We start from the raw sequence: 16385 nt of genomic DNA on the forward strand, positions 1-16385 counted from the left end.
AGGACAGAGAGAAAAATCCATTTCTACAAGAAATGCAAGTCAGCAGAAAAGGGTGATGAAATGGCTGTTTAAGCACTCTGCAGTAATTTCCATACCCACTGTTAGGTGTTCCCCTTAAATGTATAGAAACCGTCCCGTCCCACAGTTAGTTTAAATACATTGAGATATTCAGTTTAACGGGAAGAAAATAGCACACATTATCTAGAGTTTCGTGTGCTTGCACAATCAATGTTGTTTAAAGTTCAGGAAATAATATTGCAAGTAAAGTAGGACTTGTGACATGCTGAACATACGTATGCACCTTATTTTCACCTTTCTGCTGGGTGTACAAATAGCTGTGGTGGCACTTAAAATATTTATGATTTGCACCTGGTGCTGTGTCAGCAAATTCATGTTGTTATTGTGTGTGTGTGTGTGTGTGTGTGAGAGAGAGAGAGAGAGAGAGTTTTTAATTTTAATAGAAATGCTAAGATTCTCTGAAGCAGAGCGTATCCAAGTAACATCACTTTGGATCGTTGGTTTCTAACGGTATTGGCTCAGTCCTCCGTAGCAGGGAGACCTATTCAGACGTAGACCAACCTGTCTGGACTATTTGGAATAACAAGACACACCTAAACCAGCAGTTCTCAACATAAATTCGATGGGTCAAAAGATGATTATAAAATAACTTATATATTATACTTTTCTATGGTATGGGCGGGCACTTTCATATCTCAAAAAATCTTTCAAATGAAACAGTCTTGAAATGCTCATATCTCACAGCCATATTAAGGCCATAACCTGTGTTGAGGTGTTACATAACTTCGTATCAATGGGCCGCAAGTTAAAAAAGTAATAGCAGTTATTATTAAATATGTGTAGACATATGTATATCAACAATTTATTGAGCTAGAAATGGTGATTCATGCCTATAGAGTCAGAGACAGCAACCTTTACTAAAATTACACAACATTCCCGACACTTGTCTACTTGCAGCTAGCATTATGATAGAAACAGTTGAGGGCTCTGTTGCTGGGGTGCCTTGACTCTCGTGATCATCTGATAAACCAGGTTGTTTTCCACATTGCTATCAGATCAACAAAAACTGAGATAAAAGAGGTTACAGTGAATGCAGTTCAGCATTACAGGTTGTGTAAGTAGTCCTCCAACAGTGTGCAAACGGCCCCTGCAAAGGGAACCGTTTACACAAAGATTTCATTCAGCTGGAGAGATAGCATACAGAAGTTATGACAGCCATTTTCTGCTCCTCTGTGGTTACGTTTCTACTCTCCAGTATCACTGCCTTCCCATTCATGCCTCACATTGTTTTATTTCTCCCCCTCACACACAAACACACACACAATCAATCTCTTGTGAAAATTATTATTTTTCAGGTGTAGTCGTCCGTTGCAGAGGATCCCCCTGGCAAGGGTGCTGAATTCAGTCATGCCTCCATGTGCATACATACACACACGTATAATTTAAGTTTTCGAACACTGCAGTCCACCAGCTAGATTGGTGATGTCATTCTGTCTGCTGCAGCGCCAGCAGAGGAGGCAAGCGAAGGGGGTAGAGTGAGAGAGAGAAATGTAAGAAGCAAGGGATAGAGAAGGGAAGGAAGGCAACAAGAAAGAAAAGCTGAGATAAAGACGAGGAGAGGGGAGTTTCAGGGCAGAGGACTTTCTGTGATGAGATAGGAGAATAATTTTACTTGGTAATTTTGAGCTTCATTATGAGGAGCCTTGCGCTGTCTCAGCCTCAGGACAGTTGCACGCACATTGCACGACAGTGTGTGTTGATATTGCTAATGTTAACCGTGGAGCCGCTGAGCAGGTTATTGTCTTTCTTTTGGTCCAAACAGGATGATTAATGTGCGGGCTCATTTTTGCTCAGCCCACAAGCCTGAAGCTTGTCATCTCTCTATGGGAATAATCGGAGACCCACATTCATCTGAAACATACTGGAGTCCAGCAAGCAGAGAAATCACCACAGAACATTTTTAGACTGTGACATATGCACTGCACCTGTTTGTCTGAGTTAGTGGATGGGTGTGGTCCCCCTGCATCCTTATCTCAACACGCCATACACTCACTGCTTGACGCAAGCAGTTGTATACGCAAACATACACGCATGAAAATGCAGGACTGACCACCAGGAAAGTAAATTTGCGGTAACCAGTGACATTCTGCTTGAGTCTTTGATTCTAGTCGTCGTAGTCTTGTAAACTTCAGCGGACTTGTTTTAGGGGTGGGGGCTGAGTCCAGGGGGGCTGGAGGCCAGCAGAGGGGCCTCAGTCAGGGTCACCATGGTGTTACCAAGCCACCATTTGCTGTCAGACGATGCATATTGTGTTTGGTTGTGTGTGACTTTGCATCAGCTGTATTTGCATCTACTTTGATGGGTCACCATGGCAGAGTCTGCAAACATTTCTTGCAACAGAAAGTATATACCTGTATAAAAAGAATATATAAAGTCTTCCTGTATACATAGTACAATACCTCTAAGTTTAACAGTAAGATAGTGGACTTACTAGACTTATTATGAATTAATTAAGATTAGTTTCGGAAAACTACTATATATATAATACTGTTTTGGGCTGGTGTATCTCAGTCTGGTGGTCGTAACTCCGGTAAGAGGTGTGCATGTGGTGTCTGTGCAAGGATGGGAGGTGTACTGGGATCAGTTTATTGCTCTGCAGCGGTCTAGAGGTAGGAGGTTAGTGGGGTTTCATTTTCTTCAAAGTGAATGAGAGAGTCTATTTTAGAGGGAGAACATGGCTTACCAAGACATCTTGGCAACTGTGAGTATATTAAAACTGTTAACTGAGACACTGAACAGACCACACTAGAGACAGTTGTCTAGAGACTTTATCTGCTGAAATGCTTTTATGTTTTTATACATTTTAGTTTAAACATTTCTTAATTTTAAAGTAATGATCTAAATATCATACTAAATATCGTAGATTTATAAATCCATTGTTTTGCTTAACAGTACGCCCAGTGTTTTCTTTTTCATGTGGGGGAACGTCTAATCAGTGTTTTGCCTGTCAGCATGTACGTGAGTGTGACTCACTCAAAGGCTTTGTACTGCAGAGTAGTTCCTCTCAATTGTCTGTGAGCAAAAGCTAAAAACAAAAACATTTATTGGAGAGAATGACAATGACTCAGAGGCAAGCAGCTCTCCACATGAGTCCGTGTACTCACACAAAAGCCCACTGCTGTGGCAAAGTTTCTACTTATCAGATGAACTTCCACGTATCTGTTCATATCTGTTCTATATCCATGTTTATACAAGATATGTGGAACAGGAATAACAGACTGTTGGATAATGTTTTGCTACTTCAATCAGATGGAAGAAGCAAGTATTCTGTTTCCCTGCCATTGCCAAAGAGGGTGACCTCTCTCTTTGCACAGCACTGTGCCATTGGTGTCACGCTGAGGGTGTGTTGTGTCATTTGTTGCTATGCCTCTACTTCAGGCATGTGGATCCTTTCTCTTTTTTACTCAGGCTCACTCCCTCTCTGTCAGAAGAGGACCAACAACCCTGTCAAAATTTCTTTTGGAGTGTGTGATAGCAACATTTGGTGTTTTTCTTTTGGAACAGAAAATGCTGCTGTGTGAGGTTTATAAATGAATGTATTCCCTGCATTTGTGTGAAAACAGACACCGAATGATTGGATGGATGTTTTCCTGACCAGCATGTTGAGCTAGCTGGTTAGATGTAGGGAGGGGAGGGGCACGGGGGAGAGAGGAGATTATGTAAATGAAATGAAAAAGTGCAGGGTTTGCCGCAGTCGAGTTTCTCCCTGTGGTTCTCCCTCGGTCGCTCCTGCTTCTCCTCCTCTCCTCTCCCTCGCTCTCCCCCTGTGCCGCATGAGTGATCCTGTTTCAGCAGCACCCCTGCCTGCCTGGGAGAGGCATGAAGGCCCTCAGACACAAACAAAACACAGACAAAAACACTAGACGTGCCATGTGCCGGCCCGTGAGCCAGAACGCGCTTGCGCTCTCTCTCTCTCTCTCTCTTTCTTTCCTATCTCCATTCACCTTGTGTCTCTTCCACTCTCTCTCAGAGTCCAGACAAAGAACCAACAGTCTGCTGTCAGTATTATCACACTTGCCTTATCACCTAAGTACAGGGCAGTGGATAGACTATTTGGGAGTTGGGAGTTTGTGTATTCCACTATTTCACCTGCACCACACCTTCTAACATACACATTGTACACATACACATTGTACACATACACATTGTACACATACACATTTTCAAGGTGCAGATGCTGATTTTCAAACTGCACTGTCCAAAATCTCAAGGGTGGAGTGACATGAGAGGAAAACTAATAGATTACTGCTGAATGGTTTCAGTCCTTCAAATGCCCCTAAAGAGAAATTAACCAAACTCTGTCTCCCTCTCCATTTTCCCTCTCCGCTTCTCTACTTTATGTGTCTCTCACTTTCTCTCATACCCCTTATCCCCTTCCTCTTTCCCTCTCTGTGTTCTGCTTGCAGGCAGATGCTGGCAACAGTTTTCTCCGAGCGGCCCGTTCTGGCAACTTGGACAAGGCCCTGGATCATATCAAAAATGGCATCGATATAAACACAGCCAATCAGGTGAGAGAGCCGCAATTCCCCAGACTGAATTGGTTAAAGTTATAGCTTCTGACTGGCAAGCTCATCAAACTATTAGCCAGTGATTTTTTTTCTACTGCACTTGTTTTTTTATTCAAATCAGGCAATTTTCCTTATCTGCAAAACTGATCTTCTGTTCTACTGCGTTATAGGGCTTCACAAGAATAGAAACAGAAATATTTGAGTATTTATGAGTATTTATGGCACCTGTGGCCCACGGTCGAATCCTGCCAGGATTAGTTCTTCTGTCTCCCTATCTGCTTTCTAACTAATTAAATTAAATTTTGAGAGGTGAGTGAACTGCCTACCTCTCATTCAAAAAAGAACAGCAATGTGTGAATGGAAAAGGCATTACAATTTAGCTAATGGTATTTACTCACAGTGAAGTGATAGGTCATTTTTCCTAATCTGATCTAAACAGAAAAATGACTTGCAGTACGTTTATCCTACAGTTTAACAAAGATATATAAGAAACATATGATTTCATTTGGGATCTAACTCATAATGGTTTTGCATTATGTTCTCCTCATATACCGTCTGTCTGTACCACCATTGGTATTATATTTTATTATGTTTCTATATTAATGTGTTGTGAGTGTCCTGTTTGCATGATGTGTCAGACTTGATCACTGTGCTGTTAATGTGCCCATTCATCTGCCTGTGCACTCAGTCACTGTATGTGCATGCTCAGGTAGGCTCTTAATCAGTGGCTGAAGGTGGCAGGTAGAGTTTCCAGTGTCTCCAGGGAAGGCAATAAACAGGGCAGGGGCTTCTCCTTCGCCCTGTCTCTTCCATCCTGCCTCCTTTACTCTGACGGTTTTTCCCAGAGTGTCCAGGATGAGGCAGCGTTAGTGGGCTAGGACGGCTGCCCTCAGGCTACTGAAACTTGGCCAAAATAGTATGTGTGTGTGAGAGAGATTCCGCTGGCTCATTAATCTAACTTAGTCATGGTTTCCCTTCCATTCTTTTATGCTGTCCTCCACATTTTGTAATTATTGCTGGTAATGCTTCTGTCAGGATTTCTATGAGGCTTACTTTAAGGCCCCTTAACAGACCCCACATAACAACAGATCTATTCATAGAAGTGACACTGTACGAGTGGCAATTACTGCACACTTCTTCACAATGATGAAGGGATGGATATATAATTACAAACAGAAATACAGTCTGATACCAGTAAGTTTGTGACATGCAACATAAATTCTTCTGAATATATAATTTAATTTCATAGTTTTTTTTTTTACATTTGTCATATGATATTGTGTTATTTTCAGTGTATGGTGTCAATTTTGTTTCAGTTAAAGTGATAATTGACAACGTTCTTGTTTCAATTGAATTAGGCAACACCTTTACAGTGCACACACATTGTTTCACGATTTGGCACTGACCCTCCGTATGTAAAATTGTAAAAAATGTGATTATAGCATCTTTGAAACTAGTGTGGTGGGTTTTTGTTTATAGAAAAATAGATGAAAATCGGCACAACGTATTGTAGGTTCTGTTTCAGTCAAGCTGTACAGCCACTGGATGGCAGCAAAGTTAGACATTTTTAAATTGTACAGGTAGTGGCTTCAATGTTGCTTTTGCTATAATGACTAAAACACAAATTAGATGTTTAGACAATTTCATCCATAGTCCCTTGGCAGGTTATATAATAATAAAATAAAATATTTAAAGTATAACACTGAGCTTTGGCTTTGCTGCCTGGTAATTAGCCCAGTCTTCACAATAATATACATTTAGCTGTGGTTATACAATGCCTATAGGCTACAGCTGCAGCTATACATCTTAAAACAGTAAAATAAACCTATACAGCTTTTTGATTAGCTTTGGCTAATGAGTAGACAATGTAAACCTATAGGATGGCTGCAGCTATATTGTCTGGACAGACGTTGCTGCTAGACAGCAATTCATTTTGTGCACACGCTTATGAATGCATGTTCACTTGTGACATGCTTATCTTTTCCAAGCTGCAGTTTATAAACACTATTCTCCATTTAATATATATATATATAATAAATACTTGTTTTTCACCCACATGCTCACAATTATTATTAATACAGGTCTCAGGTGAATCTACTGTATCATAAATTCTACTTTTCCATTAGAGTTTTGTAAGAAAAAGTTGTGAATTGTCACTTAAACCAGCCAACTTGGTGAGAGTATTGTTGTTTTGGTTGTGTGTCCTGTTGCTGTATGTACAGTCTGGTGGGAGTTCGGCCAGGTGGAGGCTTGCTCACCAGCACGTTGCCTCACTCCTGCCCTCCCTTCTCCACTAACAACTTCTCCACTACCATCTCTCCTCCTCTTTGTGTACTGTTTTCTAACTCACCTCCTTTTCTTTCTTGCCTTTTCCTCCCCTCTTTCCTCTCTCCCTCCCTTCCCTCTCTACTCTGTATGCAGTAGAGTGATGGTGTGCTGTGGTCTCCCCACTCAGAGGAATAATATCAGTGGTGTGGGAAAGGTCCAACCTCACATGTCCTGTGCGGCTGAAGGAAGGCTGTGTGAGGTCAGACCTATCCCACACGGCTCGTATTCTTCCCAGCCACGAGACCAGCGGCCTGCCATCCCCCTCCCATCCTCCCCCTCCCCCCTCCTCCTCCTCCTCTCACCATCATTAATCAAATGAAAATGTTCACATTCTGATTTCATCCCTGTAGACATTGTTTTTGCTAATGACCCCTTTGATTCAGAGAGTACTGCATGCGTGGTGTCCAGTGTAAGTATTTGTCTGCTTTGGTTTGTGATTGCCTCAGTCACTGTGATTAAAACCCCACTTGTTTCCGTTGGAATGGTCAACATGTGTTTATGTGTATCTGTGTGGTCATTTCTTTTAGATTAGGAAATATTTGTGTTCATAGTGTGCTTAGGACCCTTCAGTATGAGGTTTACTCTGCTCTCTCACTCAGAATGGGCTCAACGGGCTGCATCTGGCCTCGAAAGAAGGCCATGTCAAAATGGTGCTGGAGCTACTCCACAATGGAATTGTACTGGAGACCACCACAAAGGTGAAACCCCCTGCCAAAAAAATCCATGATCTTAACTCCTCAGAAACTCACAGATCTTACTCACTATGACTAGCCAAGGCTACAAATAGTCCAGCACATTACACCCCTAGTAAAACCACAATGTTTCAATTTGTGTACAGATTCGATAAATTAGATATAATGTATTAGGTCTTGAGTTTTAGAGTTGCCGGTAGGTGGATTTTGTTACCTTTTGGACTGAGCAAGGCCTGCTGTTTCCCCCCTGTTATCAGTCTTTATGCTAAGCCAAACTAATTGGCTGCTGGCTGCAGCTTCATATTTAGCGTGCAGACGTGAGTATGGTATTAATCTTCTTATCTAATCCTCAGCAACAAAGCAAATAAGCATGTTTCCCAAAATGTTGAGCTATTCCTTTAACATTTTCCTCATTAAAACAACTGTTGAATTGTTTTAACTCGTGGTGAGAATCCAGCTTGGCACCATCTAAATGTGTCTTAGTATCAAAAGTGTTGACAGTTGGCATGTAATGCTTGCTCAGATATGTACTTTACCATTTCTTATGTAGTTTTTGAATTAAATCATAGTTTTTGTGTTGCAACCAAAACTAGTATTTACACTAACATACAACACCACTATGATACCCAGCCCTATGTTTACATGTGAAATGATGCCATTTGTTTGACAAGTTAAAAGTGGTCACATGTAGATGTAGATCTATGAAATGTCAGATACAACATGAAAGATCTGTCCAAATATGAGACCCAATGTCCAAAAACCACATGCACTTTTAATATAAATGTGGGATTTCACCTTTAATCTTTGTTAACTAGTGCACATAATGACTGCGTACTCATGTATCTGTGTTTAAACAGAAAGGGAACACCGCCCTACACATTGCAGCTCTGGCAGGGCAGGAGCAGGTGGTCACAGAGCTGGTTAACTACGGGGCCAATGTCAACGCTCAGTCTCAGGTGAGACTCAGTGCTGTGGTGAACACAGGACACACTGTGTGAACTTTACTGTGAAACCACTGTAGTAACTATTGCAGTTCCATCTGTTAACATGTGTCTTTGTTCCTATATTTCTGTGTGTTGGTGTTTACTTTCTGTGTACATCCTTGTGTGTGCATCTTTGACTGTCTTTCTACCTTTCTGGTGCTGTGGTTGTGTCTCCTCTGCTACTGCTGTGTGTGTGTGTGTGTGTGTGTGTGTCTGTCTGTCTGTCTGTCGGTCGTGCGTCTTTCTGAGACAGAAAGGTTTCACTCCACTCTACATGGCTGCACAAGAAAACCATCTAGAGGTTGTGAAGTTTCTCCTGGAGAACGGAGCCAATCAGAGCATTCCAACTGAGGTACTGAAGAACTGAGAGAAGTTTTCAAAGACAAATCTCCCAAATTCCTAAATCCCCATCCAGACTCGCTGTGTTTCCATTCTGTTTTGTTCTCATAAGCTGTCTCTCCTCACATCTCTCTCATTTTCTCTCCATGAGTCAACCTGACTTCTAACTCTCTGCCTGTGTGCTGCAGGATGGATTCACTCCTCTCGCCGTGGCCCTCCAGCAGGGACATGAGAATGTCGTAGCCCTGCTCATCAACTACGGCACCAAGGGAAAGGTCCGCCTCCCCGCGCTGCACATTGCAGCACGAAACGACGACACACGCACAGCTGCAGTGCTTCTGCAGAATGACCCCAATCCTGATGTACTCAGCAAGGTATATATGTGTGTTTGGTATGACTTTAGATATGATTGGACAGATGTGCATCACATGTAAAGTAGGTGTGTTTGGTGTCCTTTTTTTCTAAAAAGCACATTTAATGAGAGTGACATGTTCTCCCCCCTGATGTGTCCCTGCAGACTGGATTCACACCCCTCCACATTGCTGCACACTATGAAAACTTGAACGTAGCTCAACTGCTGCTCAATAGAGGAGCCAATGTCAACTTCACCCCAAAGGTAGGGAATAACCAATGAAGTTGGAAGGTTAATCTCCATCTTTGCTCCATCTTTCTTTTTGTTTTGCGCCTGTCTAAGTGCTTCTGTTTCTCTCTGCAGAATGGTATCACACCTCTGCACATTGCATCCAGGCGGGGGAATGTGATCATGGTCCGGCTCCTGCTTGACAGAGGGGCTCAGATTGATGCCAAGACCAAGGTGCAGCAGGATCACAAAACCTTTGATTCTCTGACAGTCTGTTTCTAATTTGATGCACCATTAGCTAAATCAGTAACAATCCTCTCTCTCCAGGATGAGCTGACTCCTCTGCACTGTGCTGCCAGAAATGGTCATGTGAGGATTATAGAGATCCTACTGGACCATGGAGCCCCCATCCAGGCAAAGACCAAGGTAATCCACCTAGTTACAAGTAAAGGAAATGTTTCACTTCTCTTAGAAAACGAACTGAACACTGTTTGGTTTGGTAATGAGTGCTAATCAGTGAGTTGTTTTAAGTAAATTAATGTGAAATCAGCCAAACACAACCATAGATTCCTCTCGCTGCTGCTTCTTGCTCCAATTGTTTGTTATCACTACAAGACAAGTTGGTTCCTGTTTTGCAAGGGATAAGAGAGTCAACACATATTCCTTTCTTTTTTTTTTCACAGAATGGCCTATCTCCAATCCACATGGCAGCACAGGGGGACCACATGGACTGCATCAAGCAGCTTCTGCAGTACAACGCAGAGATTGATGACATCACGTTGGACCACCTTACCCCTCTCCATGTGGCGGCACACTGCGGCCACCACCGCATGGCCAAAGTACTGCTGGACAAAGGGGCCAAACCTAACTCTCGGGCACTGGTCAGTGACAAACACAAATTTATCATTTCAGACAAGGCATTTTTGCACTGATGATTATCATTCCTTTGTCTTTTTACAGAATGGCTTTACTCCTTTGCACATTGCTTGTAAAAAGAACCACATGCGTGTGATGGATCTCCTGCTTAAACACTCTGCATCACTAGAGGCTGTGACTGAGGTGAGGGTACTGGAAATGCAATAACTCATCTTTATATTAAATATTATTGGCATGCATTTTCAATATTCTTCTCCTCTTCTGAACAGTCAGGGCTGACCCCCTTGCATGTGGCGTCATTTATGGGTCATCTCAACATTGTGAAGATCCTTCTGCAGAAAGGAGCTTCCCCCAGTGCCTCCAACGTGGTGAGTTTCCTTCTGAAATCTCAAGAACAACTGAAAGAACAAACTCATCTCTGCACTGGTGATGTTATTGTTTTAATACTGATTTAATACTGAGTTTAAGTGTGTGGTTTGGGTCTCTGTGTGTGAGTAGAAAGTGGAGACTCCCCTCCATATGGCGTCTCGGGCAGGGCACTATGAGGTGGCAGAGTTTTTACTGCAGAACGCAGCACCGGTGGACGCCAAGGCCAAGGTAGAGATTTCCCACACTTAGGACATTTCAAATATCTATTTTCTCATGCTTAGCCATTCCTCATATTAGAATACTCTGAATGTGTCATTATTTATGTGATACAAGGATTAATTTAGACACTTGGGTCAGCAGGTAATTCCTGGCAGTTAAAGCAAACAGAGCTTTGTACCCACATGCTAATTTCCCTTCTTCACGTCACAGCCTCATTTTACTGTTAATGTACAAATGGACATCATAGTGGAGAAGCTGAAGAATCAAAACAGGATGATTAACTCAACAGAGAAGACATTTTACTGATGGAGTTTCACACAGTACCTTACATTTCCTAATTACTCTCCCCTCCCGGGCCAGGATGACCAAACGCCTCTGCATTGTGCTGCGCGGATGGGCCACAAGGAGCTAGTGAAGCTACTGCTGGAGCACAAAGCCAACCCCAACTCCACCACCACAGCAGGCCACACACCCCTACACATCGCTGCCCGGGAAGGACATGTACAAACTGTACGCATCCTACTGGACATGGAAGCTCAGCAGACCAAGATGACCAAGGTAAATCCTGCGTTCTTATCCTTCACTGCATTCTGCTGTAATGTTTTAGATGTCTTTAAACTGTCCCACATAGCTGTGTTCCCCAACCTAATATTGTGCCCACTTCCTCATTGGTGCCTCTATAGAAAGGCTTCACTCCGCTCCATGTGGCCTCTAAGTATGGCAAGGTGGATGTAGCAGAGCTGTTGTTGGAGAGAGGAGCCAACCCTAATGCTGCTGGGAAAGTAAGACAAACATAAATGGTCTGATTGTATGGATATAAAGAGCAAAAGATGAATAAACAGATAGTCTGATAAACTTTTGATTCTGTTTTTGCAGAATGGTCTGACTCCGCTGCACGTTGCTGTACATCACAACAATCTGGATGTTGTTAACTTGCTTGTCAGCAAGGGAGGGTCGCCACATAGTGCAGCCAGGGTAAATAAAAAGAAATACATACAGCCAGGTATCATGCTTTTACACATTTTTTCTAACCACAACTCATGTCTGTGTGTTCCAGAATGGCTACACTGCCCTCCACATAGCATCCAAGCAGAACCAGGTGGAGGTGGCTAACAGCCTGCTGCAGCACGGAGCTTCAGCCAATGCTGAGTCACTGCAGGGAGTCACACCTCTCCACCTGGCCTCGCAGGAAGGAAGGCCTGACATGGTTTCCCTGCTCATATCCAAACAGGCCAACGTCAATCTTGGAAACAAGGCAAGAAACTCATAGATGATTAAATTTTGACTGTCATGAGGCAGGAAGTTTTTTTGCTGTCCATTTAAACTAAAAAATATCTGTGACATGGGGTTTATTTGTTCTGTGTTTGATGTAGTTGACCTTTGTCTTCTAAATCTGATTCCTCAGAGTGGATTAACCCCACTGCATCTGGTGGCACAGGAAGGACATGTTGGCATTGCAGATATCTTGGTGAAGCAAGGGGCCTCAGTCTATGCTGCCACGCGGGTAAGACCTTTTCAGACTCATGAAACCTTTAGTCGGAAAAAACGACTTGTAGCGAGCTTCATCTTGAACTGTTGCAGGGTTATCAAAGCCTTATCAGTGTAGAGACTACTTTTGCCACAGCAGATAGTGTCTTAAGTGCGGTAGCATAAATAGCCTGATGATCTCATAGCAGAGGATTATGTTACCATCAATACATGGCCGACCCTTGAGGGATTCACATCCCATAGACCTCTTGTGCTTAGGGCAGCTCTACAGCAGCGTTTCGACATGATAATAGTTAGTAAGGTTTAATTTATGTGTAGAATTATAAAGCCTCAAAAATGACCATGTAGTTTAATTAACACCTCTTTGACACAGTCTTGACAAGATTAGAACATTTTAGTCTTCACGTAGGTGGTTGCAGGTGTTGTGGGGCTTTATTAGTAGAATTTATTATAATGTCATGGTGTTATTATTGGTATTATTGTTATTTCTGTGTTCTTATCTCGTACACAACAAATAATTGCATCCTCTCTTTTTATCCCTAAATTGCAGCCTAAATGCAGTTTTGATCACTGGCCTGTACTCAGAACAATTTGAATGTGTGTATATGAATCATTGGTTTATGAATTATTCATGAACCACATAATGTATTCAGATTAAAAGGTCATTAAGACACTAAAGTTATGTGACTGGCTGTGATTTTGAGTTTAAGACTTTTTACTTTTTTTCCTCTCACTGTCAGATGGGTTACACCCCTCTCCATGTGGCGTGTCACTATGGGAACATCAAGATGGTGAAGTTCCTCATCCAGCAACAGGCCAACGTCAACAGCAAAACAAGGGTGAGTGCCTCCCTCTGGTTTTAAATAAAACTACAACGGGGAATGAGTCACGCAGCTACCCTGTGTCTACTGTCTCTGTCTCATTCATCAGGAAATGCAATTACAGCACATTACACAGTTAGAAGCACAAGTCGTGGCTGTAGCAGGTTCTCCTAAATGAAAGCTGTTAACACTGGCCTTTTTGTATAATGGGGAATGAGTGCATTTGCTTCTCTAAAGTGTAATGTGGTGTACAAGCATTGGAGAGACTGGAAGTGTTTAATTTTCAAGTCTGAGATGCAGGGTTTGGTGCTTGTTTATTTATACTGATAACATGAAATATGCACAAATGTGAAATACAGTTGTTGACTGAGCAAGGTTGGATTTAACACTATAACTCATGACTTCCTTTCTGAGTTACCAGTGTTTTTCTTGATTACTTAATTTAGTCTGTAAAAATGTCGGGCAATAGTAAAAATATCCGTCACATGTTCACATGCTTGTTTTATCTGACTAAGAGTCCAAAACCCAAAGATATTCAGTTTATCATCATAGAAGACCAGCAAATATACTGTAACCAGTGGATTTTGGGCTTTAAAAACTTACTTAAACAATTAACCAATTATTTGAATTATTGCTGATTAATGTGTTGCTGATCAACTAATCTCAGCTCCAGTCAGATAATAATTGTCCATTGCATTAAAAATTTTCTTGAAATGCACTTGACTTGATGTGATGTGCTTCTGCTAGGTGTGTGATATAATGGAACACTGCTTATGTGCATTTTAAGGAAATAAATTGATGTTTGTAAAAACTTGTTATCATCAGCTAATTTAAACATTAAATGAGTAAAAATATATTTAATTTTAATATATTTTAATTTCTCTCTCCTCCAGCTTGGTTACACTCCTCTGCACCAGGCGGCTCAGCAGGGACACACTGACATTGTGACACTGTTGCTGAAGCACGGCGCTCAGCCCAACGAGACAACAACAGTGAGCGTGAACACACCTTGTCTACCTCATATTGATTCATAACGTTTGTTTTGTTCAGAGATCTGATACAGTCTGCTCCTCTCTGTCAGAATGGTACTTCAGCCCTGGCGATTGCTAAGAGGTTGGGCTACATCTCTGTGATTGACGTCCTGAAGCTCGTCACTGAGGAGACTGTTTCCATGGTAAGAAGTTTAGAAACGCTACCATGCCCTCCGGATTAAGCACTGGCATCATGTGGCCATGATGAACCTTTACACTCGCTGTTGTACAACATCTGTAATTGGTTCTTCCCTCTGTGCCCTGCAGACGACCACAGAGAAACATCGCATGAGTTTCCCAGAGACGGTGGATGAGATACTAGACGTGTCTGAGGATGAAGGTACAGCACTACAGTTACAATTATTATTCACATAAAACAGTAGGAATCTATGGTGATATTATCTAAATATTATTTCCTGTTTACGAGGCAGCATTTAAAATGTTTGAGCTGGTCGCGTCAATATTCATTTTTTGCCTTTTGCCCTTTTTTAGGAATTGCACAGCTAACATTAGGTATGAATGTCTCTTTCTTTCTTTGTGCGGCATTCATAGGTCGTTGTAATAAAGTGTGTGGCTCCATTTCAAGCTCACCCTCTCCATTTTTATCGCCCTGCCTCTCTCTCTCTCTTGTTTCCTCTGTAGTGGTGCTCACTGTGATGGTGGCTCTGGTTTCTCATTGGCATGCACCCATAGCACCCATGTCTGTAACCTTTATATGTCCCCTCAATAACGCCCTCATTCTCTAACTCTCCAGGTGTCTTTTTTTTCCTCCATGACAGCAGTCCTTGTTTTTACAGTCATCACACATAGATCACCCATGATTACTAATATCAAATCAAATTTAAGAAATCTTTGGTAATAAAAAACATTTTAAACCTTCTCTTTGAGCTTTAGCAGTTTATAGTGAGTCTCAAGTGATTTGAGTCTTGTGTCCACAGTCTGCTCTGTGGTGTCGATCATGTACCACATAATTTTTAGCTGTCTTGTGTTCCTGACATGTGAGCTGTGTTTGTTGGCTGGCAGGTTATTGGGTCGGGAGGTGGAGGGGAATGGTAGTTTTAAAAAATGCTGAGCGTGGCTATAATCAACATTTTTGTATTAGTACTGGATCGTGTGACTACTTGTAGCTGAAAGGAGTTGCTCGTAGAGATGATCCCACAGAGAGTTATATCTACAGTTGCCTTCTGCTCTATGGAGGATTATAGCAACTTTCAGCTAATAGTTTTGGTTTTGTACTTTATGGGCTCACTCTAACCAAAAATCTCTAAAATCCCACTGCACGCTAACTTCACAACCCAAACGCAGTTGGTGAACATAGTGTAGCATTTAGCAGCTAAAGAGTCAGATTTCCCACAGGAGTTAGTGCTGAGCAAAAACAGAGCTAAAATGAGAGTGAATGTTTGGCTTACATTCATGAGGTGGACAGAAACACAACACCAAATAAATGCTGGTGTTGCTCTGTATTTGCTGCATAAGCAACTGTTTGCTAACAAGTTCCATATCATTTTAAAAGTGATATGTCAGCTCATAGTTCCAGCTTGTTTCTGCTGCCCCCAAGTGGTCAAAAGATCACCTATTGCAGGTTTAACATTTAATGCCTGGGCCCAGTTGTTCAAAAGTAATCTGTTCGGATTTCGGCTATAAGATTGGATCAAATCTTGAAAATGGGTTGTTCAAAAAAAAGGAAAGGAAGGATTCTGAAATTGGATCAGATTACCTTATCCAGTCCTGGCTTTTATCTGGATCTTTTATCTTAGTACAATTGGGATCCCTTTGATCCCAAAATCAGGATTATCCTGATCCCAACAGAAGGCTGGATTCAGGGTGAATTTTAGGAAGAAAATGTCCTAAAACTTTTAACTTCATAAAGATTTTACAGATAATACAACATTTTTATCATGTAGGAGCCAATATACACATTTATTTATATTCTGCACTTGATTTATTTAAACTTTACAGTTAAAGTAGACATTACCTATAAGCCATTCAGTACAGTAAAGTTAAAAAAATAATCTCCCGAACAGCTGTCAATATCAAACCAAAATAATGTATTTAATTTCAACTGTCACTTAT

At 41.7% G+C, this 16385-nt stretch overlaps 1 protein-coding gene and 1 long non-coding RNA gene across 2 annotated transcripts in view; one reads left to right on the forward strand and one right to left on the reverse strand.

Moving 5' to 3' along the window:
* The window catches only part of ank1a (ankyrin 1, erythrocytic a), a 109910-nt gene that overhangs the window by 66958 nt on the left and 26567 nt on the right, over window positions 1–16385 (forward strand). The window contains exons 4-24 of the mRNA XM_046033887.1: window positions 4485–4586; window positions 7514–7612; window positions 8464–8562; window positions 8843–8941; window positions 9117–9302; window positions 9446–9544; window positions 9644–9742; window positions 9836–9934; window positions 10192–10389; window positions 10469–10567; window positions 10654–10752; window positions 10883–10981; window positions 11333–11530; window positions 11656–11754; window positions 11849–11947; window positions 12030–12227; window positions 12378–12476; window positions 13201–13299; window positions 14175–14273; window positions 14363–14455; window positions 14580–14652. Of these exons, the coding sequence (XP_045889843.1) occupies window positions 4485–4586; window positions 7514–7612; window positions 8464–8562; window positions 8843–8941; window positions 9117–9302; window positions 9446–9544; window positions 9644–9742; window positions 9836–9934; window positions 10192–10389; window positions 10469–10567; window positions 10654–10752; window positions 10883–10981; window positions 11333–11530; window positions 11656–11754; window positions 11849–11947; window positions 12030–12227; window positions 12378–12476; window positions 13201–13299; window positions 14175–14273; window positions 14363–14455; window positions 14580–14652 (2434 nt within the window). The remainder of the gene's footprint in view (window positions 1–4484; window positions 4587–7513; window positions 7613–8463; window positions 8563–8842; window positions 8942–9116; window positions 9303–9445; window positions 9545–9643; window positions 9743–9835; window positions 9935–10191; window positions 10390–10468; window positions 10568–10653; window positions 10753–10882; window positions 10982–11332; window positions 11531–11655; window positions 11755–11848; window positions 11948–12029; window positions 12228–12377; window positions 12477–13200; window positions 13300–14174; window positions 14274–14362; window positions 14456–14579; window positions 14653–16385) is intronic.
* LOC123959686 lies at window positions 13557–14975 on the reverse strand. The gene is made up of 2 exons (XR_006822377.1): window positions 14904–14975; window positions 13557–14573 (listed from the first exon to the last, which is right to left on the reverse strand). It is a non-coding gene; the product is annotated as an uncharacterized LOC123959686 (long non-coding RNA).

The sequence above is a fragment of the Micropterus dolomieu genome, linkage group LG21 (assembly GCF_021292245.1).
Source record: "Micropterus dolomieu isolate WLL.071019.BEF.003 ecotype Adirondacks linkage group LG21, ASM2129224v1, whole genome shotgun sequence".
NCBI classification, from domain to species: Eukaryota; Metazoa; Chordata; class Actinopteri; order Centrarchiformes; family Centrarchidae; genus Micropterus; species Micropterus dolomieu.